We start from the raw sequence: 17500 nt of genomic DNA on the forward strand, positions 1-17500 counted from the left end.
GGGGTGTTTATACTCCATTTACATGTTTACAAGTAATCCGATCTGATGCACATGCGTAGAAAACCACTCAATGTAGACGTTACCACGACAACCAGCATCACGTGAGTCCAGTCAGAGTGAGATGAGCAGCAGTGAGCAGTGATTGTGTTTTTACCTGCTTTAAAATGACGTCAGACTCAGGAAAACGTCCTTCACACGTCCTTATTAAAGAAGGCCGAGAGGAAGACGTCGTGCTCTGAGACGCCGTCCCACCGCCGTCTTTTAAAGATCAGAGCATGAACTTCGTCTCCTCTGCAGACCAGTTTCTGCTCCGCCGTGTTGAACGGTATAAACTCTCACTGTGACGCGACGCTCATGCAGAACGGACTGAAACTTTCCGATAGGGAATGTAATCGGATACAGGCGTTTACACGGATATTATTCTTCTATTTAACGGATTATTTACAGGATTACCCACCTCGTTCAACAGTATAGAAACTGTATTCCTAATGGCCTCAATCAGACTAGACTATTCCGACTGAGGTGTTTACATTGGCGTATTCGATGGAGCTATTACTCAGATTAGTAATGGGTTATTAGGCTGCATGTAAACTCAGTGAGTGAATAATTAGCCAGTAATGCAGTTAAAAAACCATTAAATTAAATTCTAATGTCCATTTAAACCCTGAATTTTAAAGCCCCACTGCTCATGTTCTCGTGTTTCAAAGTCCTCTGATTGACTCTGCCTATGAGTTTAGAGCTGATAATCACAGATTTACACCTAAAAACAGCCAATGCCACCACAAACGCGCTGCTCTGTGTCTGCGCTGAGAGACCGGGAGGGAGGGCGGGGTGGGCTGGAGTAACACAGCAAAGAGGCAGCGTTCCAATAAACAAGCACCGGGTCCGTTCCAACTCAACGTCTTTCACTCAAAAAAAAAAGAAAGAAAGAAAACAGGCACTAATGCATATTTTAATACTAACACAAAAAACATGACGGCCTTATGATTAATATTCACTCCAAACGTGGTGTTTTCACACAAATGACATTTTACTGGAAAAAGTAAAAGAGCAGAAAAACTGACTGATTAACTGAGGGTCAGGTTTAAGTTTAGGTTTGGATACTGAGGTTAGGGTCTGGTTTAGGTTTGGATACTGAGGTTAGGGTCTGGTTTAAGTTTAGGTTTGGATACTGAGGTTAGGGTCAGGTTTAGGTTTGGATACTGAGGTTAGGGTCTGGTTTAAGTTTAGGTTTGGATACTGAGGTTAGGGTCAGGTTTAGGTTTGGATACTGAGGTTAGGGTCTGGTTTAAGTTTAGGTTTGGATACTGAGGTTAGGGTCAGGTTTAGGTTTGGATACTGAGGTTAGGGTCTGGTTTAAGTTTAGGTTTGGATACTGAGGTTAGGGTCAGGTTTAGGTTTGGATACTGAGGTTAGGGTCTGGTTTAAGTTTAGGTTTGGATACTGAGGTTAGGGTCAGGTTTAGGTTTGGATACTGAGGTTAGGGTCTGGTTTAAGTTTGGATACTGAGGTTAGGGTCAGGTTTAAGTTTGGATACTGAGGTTAGGGTCTGGTTTAAGTTTGGATACTGAGGTTAAGGTGACAGTTAGGTTTAAAATACTGAGGTTAAAATTAATATTAGGTTTAGGTGTAGCTGAAATATCACATGGATACATTTAATACAAAAATCTGTAGAAACCTATAAAATAGGTGTGTGTGGCGCGTGTGTGTGTGGTGTGCACGTGTGTGTGTGTGTGTGTGTGTGTGTGTATGAGAGAGAGAGAGAGGGAAACAACGGAAAGCAGCGCACAGTAATCGATCACTTCCATTAACATTTCATACGCTTCTGTTCAGTTGAATCACAGTACAGAAAGACTGTGTGTGAGAGAGAGAACAAGGGAGAAAGAGAAGAAAAGGAGAAATAAAGAAAGAAAGAATACAAAGGATGAGAGAGAGAGAGAGGGAGAGAGAGAGAGAGAGACAGAGAGAGAGACAGAGAGAGATAGAGAGAGAGAGAGAGAGAGAGAGAGAAAGAGAGAGAGAGAGAGAGAGACAGAGAGAGAGAGAGAGAGAGAGAGAGAGAGAGAGACAGAGAGAGAGAGAGAGAGAGAGAGAGAGAGAGAGAAAGAGAGAGAGAGAGAGAGAGACAGAGAGAGAGAGAGAGAGAGAGAGAGAGAGAGAGAGAGAGAGAGAAAGACAGAGAGAGAGAGAGAGAGAGAGAGAGAGAGAGAGAGAGAGAGGGACGCTGGGAAAGAACAGTGTTCTTCTAAAAATATCTAAGCATCTCTTTCTTGGCCTTTTTTTCTGCACTTATTTCCACTTCAGTGATCTACTGTGGAACAAATCGTGCAGAAAAGCCTGAATCAAAGCTTCTGAGACACAATAAGAGACGCATAATTAGCGCAAAGCTCTGCAGATCAGCGTACAGTAAAAACGACAGCTAGACGTAAGCAGGAAGGAGGAGGGAAAAAAGAGAAAAACCCGCTTTTGTTTTAAAAACAACAGCCTCTCTACTATGTAATTAAACCAAGCTCATTCAGCGGCGTGCATATGCATGAGCTGGTTTGCATAAAGCATCCTTCGCCGGCCCACGCTTATTTCAATTGCAAATTTAGACGGACAATAGAGGCTGTAATTGGTCTATTCTTTCTCTGCGTGTCCACAGACTGGAGTATGACCCCCCACTAAAGGAGCGCTCATGCGGTTTGATCGCTGGTCGGGGAGCGACAGCGAGACTGATGGTGAATCGCCACCTTCCAGGAAATAAGCTCCTGCTGTTATCAGCTTTATTTGTATTACATTTAAAGGGAAGAAAGTTTGTTGTACTTCGATTTTAATTAAATGAACTGACCAAAGGCAATAGAGTGCGTGCTAGTGTAAAACGTTTGATGATTATGGGCACAACTAAATAACCTCTTCAGTCCATTTCATTTAAAATATGGCATATGACCAGCGGAAATGCTGATATAATGCATACTGCAGCAGAAATAACAGCTTTTCATTAAACTGCTCTGCTCTTATGTTGAACTGAACTGAGTAGATAATCTGGATAAACATTCATTTTATGAAGTTGCACTATTAAGGTCTGATCACCGTTGCTGGCTGGTCTAGCGTATAGTCCCAAATCCATACCTAATATAGGACAGTACATGTAAATTCCTTTACGGATGCTGTTAAATGTAAATATTTACATCCTCCAACCCTTTACGGCGCCTCTCCAGTGGGACACGCTCGTTTCCATGGATATAAAACATTCATTCCATTTCCATGTTTACACCATACCACCTTACATGGTTACACCAAACTCATTTGAATGGTACGCCCGTTTCCATGGTGACGACACACCTCTACACCCTTTACCATGGTTTGCGAAACCCATTACCATAGTACACCCCTTTCCATGCGTGCTCTATAAGCGTTTCCATGGCTGCATAACACACCTTTTCATACATCATTCCCATTTCCATGGTTACGGTACATCCAATTCCAAGGTTGTGCTTCACTTGTTTCCAAGGTTACATTATTCCCGTTTCCATGATAAACCAACATCCAAATTCAAGGTTACACTACTCCCATTCAACAGTCACACAACATTCATTTGCAAGGTCGTGCCACACCTATTTCCATGGTTACATTATTCCCTTTTCCATAATCATACTACACTAAATTTCATAGTTACACTGGGCCCATTTTCAAGGTTTCATTATTCCCGTTTCCATGGTTACGCTACACCCATTTTCATCATTGCCCTACATCCCTTCCCAAGGTTACGCTACACCCGTTTCCAAGGATGCATTACTCCATTTCCATGGTTACACTACACCCATTTCCATGGTTGCATTATACTACTCTCCTCCTGGGTGGACTTGCCTGTGACACCACCCGAGGGAGGCGTCCAGGAGGCATCCTAACCAGATGCCCGAACCACCTCAGCTGGCTCCTCTCGACGTGGAGAAGCAGCAGTTCTACTCCAAGTCCCTCCCGGATGACTGAACTTCTCACCTTACCTTCAACACCCTATCTCTAACACCCTATCTCTAAGCGAGAGTCCAGACACCCTGCGGAGGAAACTCATTTCAGCCGCTTGTATTCGCGATCTCGTTCTTTCGGTCATTACCCAAAGCTCATGACCATAGGTGAGGGTGGGAACGTAGATCGACCAGTAAATCGAGAGCCTTGCCTTATGGCTCAGCTCTTTCTTTACCACAACAGACCGGTAAAGAGCCCGCATCACTGCTGACCAGCACCAATCCGCCTGTCAATCACCCGCTCCCTTGTACCATCACTCGTGAACAAGACCCCGAGATATTTAAACTCTTTTTAAGATTTAAGAGTTTAAGTTTATTTCCATACATATACTATATTAACATGGGAGCACCTCTGAAAGCAGACCTGTGCTTTATACTGACTGGTAGCTCTCACCCTCTTTGTTGCTGTCCTTGCTATGCTTTTTGAGCCACTCAATGTTCTTCCTGATGGCCTCCAGATACGTCTCTGACTTTCCAGCATGGCCTAGAGAGCGAGAGAGCGAGAGAGAGAGAAGGCAAGAGAAAGAAAGAGACAGCAGGGATTCTGTAGTTCATATACTAGAGAAAATGTTCAGGCATTATTGATAAATGGAAATCAGAGACAGCTTCAACAAACAGAGACAGCTGGTGTCGCATTTGTATCTACAGTGTGTGAGCGTGTTCTGAGTTTGTTATTGAGATGCCCTAGATTTGCTCTCATCATCCTGCACATGGCCGGATACTAGTGCTGAAATCCTTCCCGGGAGACACACACACACACACACACGGGGCAGTGTATGTGGGTGCGGTGTTTCTCAAAGCCAGCTGAAGAGCTGTATAGTGTTTCAGTGTGAGGGCATCAGTGTAGTAGAGTTACAGAAAGCTGGTAGTTATTAATGTACCACTGAGAGGATGTTACATTATAAGCACAGCAGAATATTCACAGCTATTCTGGGCAGCATTTCATAGTGTGTCGCATTTATCTGCATATCTTAAGGCAATAGCTTGTCCAAAAATCTCATTTAAACATTTTCCCCTGTCTTACCCCAAATATAGTCAATTCAGACTTGGTGCATCTTTAGTTTTAACACTGGAGCTACACTTACCTCAAACTGTGTCTAATCTCTAAACATAAAATCTGGTTTTCAGAAAATGATTTAAGTTATTATTAATAATAATAATAATCAACCAAAGCAAGCATTCCACAAAAAATGCAGTTCCTTTAGAGTTGGTATCGCTGCCAAGCAACCACGGACCTCATCATGAGCCCATCGCTGTGTATTCCGTCCATTTCACGAATTTTTGAAGCTTTTGTCGTATAGGAATGAACATATGATAACACAGCAGTGTTCAGCTGGAAATGAAAACTTTCATTTTATAAGTCATCAAATTACCACCATGAGTCCCATTTAGGAGGGCCTGGGTTCGATTCCCCGGCCGGGCGGCCAGGGTCCTCTCTGTGTGGAGTTTGCATGTTCTCCCCGTGTCTGCGTGGGTTTCCTCCGGGTTCTCCGGTTTCCTCCCACAGTCCAAAGACATGCAGTCAGGCCAATAGGACATGCTAAATTACCCCTAGGTGTGAGTGTGTGAGTGACTGTCTGTGTCTGTCTGTCTGCCCTGTGATGGACTGGCGACCTGTCCAGGGTGTATCCTGCCTTCCGCCCGAAGACTGCTGGGATAGGCTCCAGCATCCCCCCGCGACCCTGACGGAGAAGCGGCTTAGAAAATGGATGGATGGATGGATGGAGTCCCATTTAACAACAATCCAGCGCTGCCCCGAGTCTGAATCTCAAACGGCTCCCTGCTCCCTACATAGTGCACGACGTAGGAGTTTAAATACTGGATCCTGCAGCCCAACAGAGCAAAACTCAGCTAAGAAATAGTCATTTGGGATTTAGACACATCCAAATTCAATAAACGACGCACTTTTGGCTGCAGCGGCTAGAACTACTAAACTTTCATAGCTAGAACACTTTAGGGAGTACGGAGCCGTTTGGGATTCAGCCTGGGGTCATTTGGGATTCAGCCTGGGGACATTTGAAGAATGTAAGACATTCAAGTGACATTTTTTTAGATTTTTATTCTGCAGTTTTACGGTAAATCATATCGTAAGTGCTTTAATTCAAGCCTGTGATATTAATGATGGAGGTATTGAGGCTGTTGGCTCTTTTAGTCTGTTAGCCAGCTGACCAGCCTGGTTCTAGTTAAGAACATAAGTTGTCAGCTCCTCAGTTTGAACCAAAAAGAGGTTCTTACTTCATCAGCACGCTCGGCGCTCCATGCGAGCAGCATGAGAGTCAAAGATTAGAGTTCAGTTGTTGTGAAGAGGTCATTTGTGTGGGTATATCATGGATTTTACAATGGCTTCAAAAATGGCTCAGCCAATCGGATTTTAGGACTGGAACCATGGATTATAACACTGTATGACCCGCTGTCATCCATAAACACGGGAAAAAGTACATGTATTTCAGGCTTCACTGTTTTTAGCTATGCTAATGCACTTTAGTCCATGTTTATGGATAACAGTGAGTCTTACAGTGTCAGAAACCACATACTCCAGTCTGTTAGAGCCTCTGAACACCTCATGTGTTGAGGTACTGTGTTATTTAAGCACGCAATTCAATCAATGAACAAATTGCTGATGCTTATAAGCTTCCATTACATGTTAGATACATCAGGCCTGGAGCTGCAGCCCAAAACTAAAGAAGCAAGCCAAATATGTCGACTGTATTTGGGGTAAAACGTCTGTAAACTGGATTTTTAAAAAAATCAAACTCATGCTTTGATGATGTCCTGCATGGCCATATGGATCAGAGAATATAAGTGCAGATCTAGGATCAGTTTTTTTTAAGGGCTTCACGAATACGACTATGAGAGAAGCAGTTTATCCCGATCCTATGGAGGAACTGACCCTAGATCAGCACTTCTCCCTCTGATTCTGCAGTGATTCATCCTTTTAGGCCGCAGTTGTAATTAATCAAGTGGCTGACGCCTACTGTTCTCAGCAGCTGTCTGGTCGTCCTTGGTTGAGTCTTTCAGGGACTCATATTCCCTCTGCATCTTGGCAGCCTCCTCTTTTGTGTTGTCATCCTCATCTGTCACTTTTCCTGGAACAAACGTTAAAGTTATAAATGAACCATCTCATCTGCACTATTCCCTATCTAAGGCGTGCAAAACTTAGGCTTCACCACGATACAGTGCTTTTTTTTTAATGTAAAGATTCAATACTTATGACGTATCCGGAAAGTGTCTGACCTGTAGGGGGCGTAACACGGATGGGGCCCAGGGCTTTCCCAAGCTTGTTCTTCGTCTGCATGGCAATCATGGCGTCCAGATTTTCTGAATGAGAGAAATGTATCGATGTGTTAACATAAACTTTTAGTATGAAATGTTAGCATAAGATATGAAAACATTACATTACGTCTTGCTGAAATAATCAAGGCCTTCCCTGAAAAAGACGTCGTCTGGACGGCAGCAGATGTTGATAAAACATGTTTATATCATTCAGCTTTAATGGGGCCTTCACAGATGAGCAGGTCACCCAGGCCATGTGCACTAATGCCCCCTAAACCATCATGAATACTGGCTTTAGAACTGAGCACTGATAACAAGCTGAGTGGTCTTCAGCCCGGAGGACACAGTGTCCATGATTTCCTAAAGAATTTCTAATGTTGATTCGTCGGACCGCCGGACACTTTTCCACTTCCCCTCAGTCCATTTTAAATGAGCTCAGGCCCAGAGAAGGTGGCAGCGTTTCTGGATCCTGTTTATATTTCATTGTGTTTTAGAGTTTAACAGCGTTTGTGGATGCAGTGATGAACTGTGTTCACAGTCAGTGGTTTTCAGAAGTGTTTCTGAGACTCCGCCTCTCTGAGACGCTCTTTATACCCAGTCAAGTTACTGACCTGCTGTCAATCAACCGCCAGGTATTTTTTTTCAGAATTAGACAACTTTACCAACTTTTGTTACATCATCCCGACTTTTTTGGAAAGTGTTGCTGGCATCAATTTCAAAATGGGCAAATATTTTTAAAAATACAATAAAATTTCTCAGTTTCAACATTTGTCTTTGTACTATTTTCAATGAAATATAGGGTTTAAATGATCTGCACACCATTGCATTTTGATTTTATTGACATTTTGCACAGTGTCCCAACTTTTGTGGAAATGGGAATATTTATTTGTAATATAATTAATTTATGATTAATATTGCAATTATACAAATTACTTTTGTTGTGCACAGTGTTTGTATTGTACTAGTTGATCCTGGTGAGGCCAAAGGCAGGCCTGCTGGGACAATAACGCTGTATTAAATTCAATATTTGTATGAAGAGACACAAGTAGCCCGTCTTTAGCATGACCTCATTTGCACATTTGCACAATCCTATTGTAAAGCAAGCTATTCATATTCAATCATCAGCATTTCTGACCAGGTCACTATTTTAAGCCACATCATAAGCGTCATAAGAGTTAAGTGTGAGTGAAACACCGCATGTGTTTTTTCCACCTTTGGGCTGTTTGTCCTTTACACCCACACACATGCTCACGCGCACACGTAATTACAGCCTGTGACCGCTGTCCTCAGTGCAGGAGGGCATTAGCAGGGACAGCTGGATTAGTGGACAGTGACAGGTGACTCATCTCCTGTTTAAATCTCACCAGCCACCCGTTTCCAGGCGACCATGCATCTCTATTGACACACCTTTAGCGTGCACACTCGCAATCTAACCTGCCGTTATAAACCCGGGGGTTGCCAGGGAAACCCCATTGTTATATAATGGGGCTGAGAATTCATCTCTGCTGTTTGTTAATGAGATCTCTCGCCTCATCAGGCCTGGACAGGGACAAGCAGAATATTACAGTGCAGAAAATGATCTGTAGGCAAGAAATTTTATCAAATGAAATGATCTCACTGCAGTGGCAGATGAATTTTTGCCCTTAAAGCTTCATTTCCTGGAGTAAGCAAACTCTTTGACTCTCCTGTGAGATCATTTCATTCAGCCTAATGAGAAACTGTAGAACAGACTCGGTTTATATCACAATACCTACATTTAGAGTCGGTTATTCATTCAGTCTAATGAGAAACTGTAGAACGGACTCGGTTTATATCACAATACCTACATTTAGAGCCGGTTATTCATTCAGTCTAATGAGAAACTGTAGAACAGACTCGGTTTATATCACAATACCTACATTTAGAGTCGGTTATTCATTCAGTCTAATGAGAAACTGTAGAACGGACTCGGTTTATATCACAATACCTACATTTAGAGTCGGTTATTCATTCAGTCTAATGAGAAACTGTAGAACGGACTCGGTTTATATCACAATACCTACATTTAGAGTCGGTTATTCATTCAGTCTAATGAGAAACTGTAGAACGGACTCGGTTTATATCACAATACCTACATTTAGAGTCGGTTATTCATTCAGTCTAATGAGAAACTGTAGAACGGACTCGGTTTATATCACAATACCTACATTTAGAGTCGGTTATTCATTCAGTCTAATGAGAAACTGTAGAACGGACTCGGTTTATATCACAATACCTACATTTAGAGCCGGTTATTCATTCAGCCTAATGAGAAACTGTAGAACGGACTCGGTTTATATCACAATACCTACATTTAGAGTCGGTTATTCATTCAGTCTAATGAGAAACTGTAGAACGGACTCGGTTTATATCACAATACCTACATTTAGAGTCGGTTATTCATTCAGTCTAATGAGAAACTGTAGAACAGACTCGGTTTATATCACAATACCTACATTTAGAGTCGGTTATTCATTCAGTCTAATGAGAAACTGTAGAACAGACTCTGTTTATATCACAATACCTACATTTAGAGTCGGTTATTCATTCAGTCTAATGAGAAACTGTAGAACGGACTCGGTTTATATCACAATACCTACATTTAGAGTCGGTTATTCATTCAGCCTAATGAGAAACTGTAGAACGGACTCGGTTTATATCACAATACCTACATTTAGAGTCGGTTATTCATTCAGCCTAATGAGAAACTGTAGAACGGACTCGGTTTATATCACAATACCTACATTTAGAGTCGGTTATTCATTCAGTCTAATGAGAAACTGTAGAACGGACTCGGTTTATATCACAATACCTACATTTAGAGTCGGTTATTCATTCAGCCTAATGAGAAACTGTAGAACGGACTCGGTTTATATCACAATACCTACATTTAGAGTCGGTTATTCATTCAGTCTAATGAGAAACTGTAGAACGGACTCGGTTTATATCACAATACCTACATTTAGAGTCGGTTATTCATTCAGTCTAATGAGAAACTGTAGAACGGACTCGGTTTATATCACAATACCTACATTTAGAGCCAGTTATTCATTCAGCCTAATGAGAAACTGTAGAACGGACTCGGTTTATATCACAATACCTACATTTAGAGTCGGTTATTCATTAAGTCTAATGAGAAACTGTAGAACGGACTCGGTTTATATCACAATACCTACATTTAGAGTCGGTTATTCATTCAGTCTAATGAGAAACTGTAGAACGGACTCGGTTTATATCACAATACCTACATTTAGAGCCGGTTATTCATTCAGCCTAATGAGAAACTGTAGAACGGACTCGGTTTATATCACAATACCTACATTTAGAGTCGGTTATTCATTCAGTCTAATGAGAAACTGTAGAACGGACTCGGTTTATATCACAATACCTACATTTAGAGTCGGTTATTCATTCAGTCTAATGAGAAACTGTAGAACGGACTCGGTTTATATCACAATACCTACATTTAGAGTCGGTTATTCATTCAGTCTAATGAGAAACTGTAGAACGGACTCGGTTTATATCACAATACCTACATTTAGAGCCGGTTATTCATTCAGCCTAATGAGAAACTGTAGAACGGACTCGGTTTATATCACAATACCTACATTTAGAGTCGGTTATTCATTCAGCCTAATGAGAAACTGTAGAACAGACTCGGTTTATATCACAATACCTACATTTAGAGTCGGTTATTCATTCAGTCTAATGAGAAACTGTAGAACAGACTCGGTTTATATCACAATACCTACATTTAGAGTCGGTTATTCATTCAGTCTAATGAGAAACTGCAGAACGGACTCGGTTTATATCACAATACCTACATTTAGAGTCGGTTATTCATTCAGTCTAATGAGAAACTGCAGAACGGACTCGGTTTATATCACAATACCTACATTTAGAGTCGGTTATTCATTCAGTCTAATGAGAAACTGTAGAACGGACTCGGTTTATATCACAATACCTACATTTAGAGTCGGTTATTCATTCAGTCTAATGAGAAACTGTAGAACAGACTCGGTTTATATCACAATACCTACATTTAGAGTCGGTTATTAATTAAGTATAATGAGAAACTGCAGAACGGACTCGGTTTATATCACAATACCTACATTTAGAGTCGGTTATTCAGTCAGTCTAATGAGAAACTGCAGAACGGACTCGGTTTATATCACAATACCTACATTTAGAGTCGGTTATTCATTCAGCCTAATGAGAAACTGTAGAACAGACTCGGTTTATATCACAATACCTACATTTAGAGTCGGTTATTCATTCAGTCTAATGAGAAACTGTAGAACAGACTCGGTTTATATCACAATACCTACATTTAGAGTCGGTTATTCATTCAGTCTAATGAGAAACTGCAGAACGGACTCGGTTTATATCACAATACCTACATTTAGAGTCGGTTATTCATTCAGTCTAATGAGAAACTGCAGAACGGACTCGGTTTATATCACAATACCTACATTTAGAGTCGGTTATTCATTCAGTCTAATGAGAAACTGTAGAACGGACTCGGTTTATATCACAATACCTACATTTAGAGTCGGTTATTCATTCAGTCTAATGAGAAACTGTAGAACAGACTCGGTTTATATCACAATACCTACATTTAGAGTCGGTTATTCATTCAGTCTAATGAGAAACTTCAGAACGGACTCGGTTTATATCACAATACCTACATTTAGAGTCGGTTATTCAGTCAGTCTAATGAGAAACTGCAGAACGGACTCGGTTTATATCACAATACCTACATTTAGAGTCGGTTATTCATTCAGCCTAATGAGAAACTGTAGAACAGACTCGGTTTATATCACAATACCTACATTTAGAGTCGGTTATTCATTCAGCCTAATGAGAAACTGTAGAACAGACTCGGTTTATATCACAATACCTACATTTAGAGTCGGTTATTCATTCAGTCTAATGAGAAACTGTAGAACGGACTCGGTTTATATCACAATACCTACATTTAGAGTCGGTTATTCATTCAGTCTAATGAGAAACTGTAGAACGGACTCGGTTTATATCACAATACCTACATTTAGAGTCGGTTATTCATTCAGCCTAATGAGAAACTGTAGAACGGACTCGGTTTATATCACAATACCTACATTTAGAGTCGGTTATTCATTCAGTCTAATGAGAAACTGCAGAACAGACTCGGTTTATATCACAATACCTACATTTAGAGTCGGTTATTCATTCAGTCTAATGAGAAACTGTAGAACGGACTCGGTTTATATCACAATACCTACATTTAGAGTCAGTTATTCATTCAGTCTAATGAGAAACTGTAGAACGGACTCGGTTTATATCACAATACCTACATTTAGAGTCAGTTATTCATTCAGTCTAATGAGAAACTGTAGAACGGACTCGGTTTATATCACAATACCTACATTTAGAGTCGGTTATTCTTTCAGTCTAATGAGAAACTGTAGAACGGACTCGGTTTATATCACAATACCTACATTTAGAGTCGGTTATTCATTCAGTCTAATGAGAAACTGTAGAACGGACTCGGTTTATATCACAATACCTACATTTAGAGTCGGTTATTCATTCAGTCTAATGAGAAACTGTAGAACGGACTCGGTTTATATCACAATACCTACATTTAGAGTCGGTTATTCATTCAGCCTAATGAGAAACTGTAGAACGGACTCGGTTTATATCACAATACCTACATTTAGAGTCGGTTATTCATTCAGTCTAATGAGAAACTGTAGAACGGACTCGGTTTATATCACAATACCTACATTTAGAGTCGGTTATTCATTCAGTCTAATGAGAAACTGTAGAACAGACTCGGTTTATATCACAATACCTACATTTAGAGTCGGTTATTCATTCAGTCTAATGAGAAACTGTAGAACGGACTCGGTTTATATCACAATACCTACATTTAGAGTCGGTTATTCATTCAGTCTAATGAGAAACTGTAGAACGGACTCGGTTTATATCACAATACCTACATTTAGAGTCGGTTATTCATTCAGTCTAATGAGAAACTGTAGAACGGACTCGGTTTATATCACAATACCTACATTTAGAGTCGGTCATTCATTCAGTCTAATGAGAAACTGTAGAACAGACTCGGTTTATATCACAATACCTACATTTAGAGTCGGTTATTCATTCAGTCTAATGAGAAACTGTAGAACGGACTCGGTTTATATCACAATACCTACATTTAGAGTCGGTTATTCATTCAGTCTAATGAGAAACTGTAGAACGGACTCGGTTTATATCACAATACCTACATTTAGAGTCGGTTATTCATTCAGTCTAATGAGAAACTGTAGAACAGACTCGGTTTATATCACAATACCTACATTTAGAGTCGGTTATTCATTCAGTCTAATGAGAAACTGTAGAACGGACTCGGTTTATATCACAATACCTACATTTAGAGTCGGTTATTCATTCAGTCTAATGAGAAACTGTAGAACGGACTCGGTTTATATCACAATACCTACATTTAGAGCCGGTTATTCATTCAGTCTAATGAGAAAATGTAGAACAGACATTTAGAATGCCTGTTACTCTTTACATTGTATGTAAATTTCCTGATGAGTGGACCACAAGAAATGACTTAAAGTGACTGGGAAAGACGTCTGGTTCCATTGACTTACATTAGAAGTAAAGTAGGTTTTTTGCTTTTCCTGGAAAGTTACCATTTTGCAGATATGAGGTTATCAGCAGTGATATATCAGATTTCTGTAAGGGTGTAAAATGCTGGTGGACGAAAGAAGAGAAGTGAAAATGTTTCCTGCGATGGGAGAGAGACAGAAATCTGATGGCGTGAAGCCGAGCTGTGTTTTGCTTCCTGAGGCACTCACACACACATAAATGATGCAGGAGTTAATTGACTGTCTGTCACTGTGTGAAATGAGCATTTGTAGATGTCCTGTTTTCAGAGTTACATAACATCGACTGATATGACCCTGAGAAGACTGACATCCAAATCAGCCTGGAAAAACACCAGAGCCTCTATATCACACCTGAATCAACAAAAACAGCCTTGCAAACTCCAGGAACATAAGATAAACTCTTAGGACTGCTTTCCCCAGCACAGGTTAAGGCTAAGCCTAGACTAAACTCATTATTAACATAGACTCATTATTGGCAATGCCATTCTGTCCAAGACCAGGCTTGATTCACGTCTGGGAACCACATAGAGAGTTCACATTACACATTAATCCCAGCCTGAAACTGATTTGGTTTAAAATAAACTGATTCAGTTTTAGATTTAGATTATTGCTTTAGATTTAGATTTAGATTAGATTTAGATTTAGATCTTTAGATTCAAATAAACCTGGTTCCATTTAAGCACTGGTTTAAAATAAAACTAGTACAGTTTAAGTTTGAGTAAAATGATTTGGTTTAAGCTTTAGATTACAGTTTAATCTTTAGATGCGAATGAAACTGGTTTAGTTTAAGCTTTAGATTTGAATAAAACTGATTCAGGTTAAGCTTTAGATTCGCATGAAACTGGTTCAGTCTAAGAACTAGTTTAAAATGAAACTGATTCAGTTTCATCTTTAGATTCGAATGAAACTGATTCAGTTTAAGTTTTAGAATCAAAGGATTTGGTTTAAGCTTTAGACAAAATTGAACCTGATTTGGTTTAAACTTTAGATTACAGTTTAATCTTTATATTCAGATAAACCGGGTTCAGTTTCAGCTCTGGTTTACAATGAAACTGGTTGAGTTTAAGCTGAAGAGTAAATGACTTGGTTTAAGATTTAGATGCAAATAAACCATTCAGTTTAAGCTTGGGTTTGAAATGAAACTGATTCTGTTTGAGCTTTAGACTAAAAAGAAACTGATTCTGTTCAAACTTTGGAGTAAATTGAAAGATTCAGGTAAAGTTTTAGGTGTAAATGAGACCGATTCAGATTAGGCACAATTTTAAATGTAAACAGATTCAGTTTAAGCACTGGACTAAAAATAATTTAAAAACTGATTATAATCACTGCACCACTCCATCACAGACAAACACATTGCAGCAATAAGCCTCGTATCTCACACCACACATCACTGACGTGGGTATTTTGGTTTAATTTCCTGATGTGTTCAATATTGGTGCCATAAATTAGATGAAATACCTTCCAGTCGGTCATAAAGAGCTTGTGGGAAAAAATATCTGTCAACACTTAAATGACAGGAGAGAGGATATGAGAGGAAGAAAAGCCTTTTCAAAACATCAAACAGCCCTGTCTGTGTGTGTGTGTGTGTGTGTGTGTGTGTGTGTGTGTACATGTGCGACACAGGGGTGCAAATTTGGTCAACACACTGGAATGGAAGATTTTGTGCACGAACTTTAAGCTGGCTTGACAAAGCCCCTTCTATGAAATCCCAGGTGGTTGCTAAAGTGTTGCTATGTTATCCCAGGTGGTTGCTAAGATGCTGCTAGGCCATTGCTATGGGATCCCATGTGGCTGCTAAGGTGTTGTCTGGGATTTCATAGCAATAGTATACAAACAGTGTATACATTTCAGTACTGTTGCTATGGTGACTTAGGTGTATGGTAATGTGTTGCTCAGCCATTGCCATGCTATCCTAGGTGGTTGCTAAGGGGTTGCTAGGCTGTTGCTATGTTATACCTGGTGGTTGTTGAAGCATTGTTGAAGCTTGTTGTTAAGCCACGGCTATGGTACCCCAGTGGGGTGGCTGAAGAGTTAGTGGGCTATTATTATTGTATCCCAGGTGGTTGCTATGGTGTTTTCAGGGCAGGCTTCTTTCTTTCTGCCATTACTGACCAAGAAAAACAACAATCTATTTTGGCTTTAATTGGAGTTTTAAAATGTAACTGACAGCTATAAAATTCTGTCTTCACATCACCAACCCCACCCCCCCCACCCCGCCGCAACACTCCCACCCCCAACACACCCACCCCCAAATTTGCACCAGTAATGTGAAGATAGAAAGAGGGAACAGTTGAAAGGTTAGGTGGAGCTGTGATGCAGGTGGTCTCCTTTTCACACACACAAAAGACCACCCTTCCCCCAACACACACACTCCACTGCACAGCAAGATAAGCCACTGTTGTATACAGACCCTGTGATTCAAATACTCACCTCAGCAACCACTGCGCCCCCCCCAGCCCAAACCCCCAGAGATGGTCTACGATTAGCCGTTCCCAAGGCTGGTTCCCTGACTTCCAGCCCCCACTCTATTCTGAATTTGGTAAAATTCAGAATAAAGTGTTTTGTAAATAACGACTATCACGTCCAGTCAGCATTTTTATCTTGACGCCTCTTTGTACACGCTTGGTGTTCACTCAAACACTACATTACCCACAATTCCTATTACTATTCAGTGCTCAAGGTTAAATAGCTAAGCACACTCTTATAAAACACATTCTTCAGGGATTCTTTATTAAAGAAAATGGTTCTGTATAGAACCACGAACACTCAAAGAACCATTTGCATGGTGAAACAGTTGTTCCGATGTTCTATATAGAACCTTTTTGAATATCGTTCTGTATAGCACCAAAAAGAGTTCTGCTACTGCTATGATGTCAAGCTTGTAACAATAAAAGAACCATTTTTGGTGCTACATAGAACCATACACAACACGTTCCCCATCACTCTGAAGCATTTCATCACACAAGGAACCATTTCGACATGCAAATGGATCTGTGAGCGTTTATGGTTCTATACACAGCTGCTGTCTTTACTAAAGAACCCTTGAAGAACCATCTTTTTCCAGAGTGTTTAATAAACAGTCTTACCCAGGTAGGACACGCCCTCCTCAGGTGTGATGGTGCCGTATTTGACCATCATCTTGACGAAGTCGATGAGCGTTTTCATGATGGTGATCAGAGTCTCTCTCTCTTCAGCGTCTTGCTCTAAAACACAAACAGCGGCGCTCGAGTTATTACAGCCGCCTTTAGCCAGATATTCAGAGATTTGTAGCAAATCTCGCTGATCTAAGAAGAAAAACATGATCGTTTGGGTTAAAAATGGTTAGGTGTCCCCGGACTGTCATGTGTACTACAGTCTGATCGAGCAGTGAGGAAACCTCAGGGCCTTCCAGGCCTTCAGACAAGGGTTAAAAAAATAAAAAACTTAATAAAATAAGTTTTTTATTAAAATAAATTAAAAAAATAAATAAAAAACTTTTGGAATTGGAAACGAAAGGGCAAAACGATCCAATCAGGACTGTTTTCTTTGTGGTATGCAGGT

General features: G+C 40.4%; 1 protein-coding gene across 2 annotated transcripts in view; it reads right to left on the minus strand.

Moving 5' to 3' along the window:
* Positions 1-17500, minus strand: part of scg3 (secretogranin III) — a 54419-nt gene that overhangs the window by 7601 nt on the left and 29318 nt on the right. For both annotated transcript variants that reach the window (XM_017719505.2, XM_017719506.2), the window contains exons 8-11: positions 17047-17163; positions 7242-7325; positions 6983-7093; positions 4402-4491 (exon numbers count right to left, since the gene is read on the minus strand). In XM_017719505.2, coding sequence (XP_017574994.1) covers positions 4402-4491; positions 6983-7093; positions 7242-7325; positions 17047-17163 — 402 coding nt within the window. The remainder of the gene's footprint in view (positions 1-4401; positions 4492-6982; positions 7094-7241; positions 7326-17046; positions 17164-17500) is intronic.

The sequence above is a fragment of the Pygocentrus nattereri genome, chromosome 7, assembly GCF_015220715.1.
Source record: "Pygocentrus nattereri isolate fPygNat1 chromosome 7, fPygNat1.pri, whole genome shotgun sequence".
NCBI classification, from domain to species: Eukaryota; Metazoa; Chordata; class Actinopteri; order Characiformes; family Serrasalmidae; genus Pygocentrus; species Pygocentrus nattereri.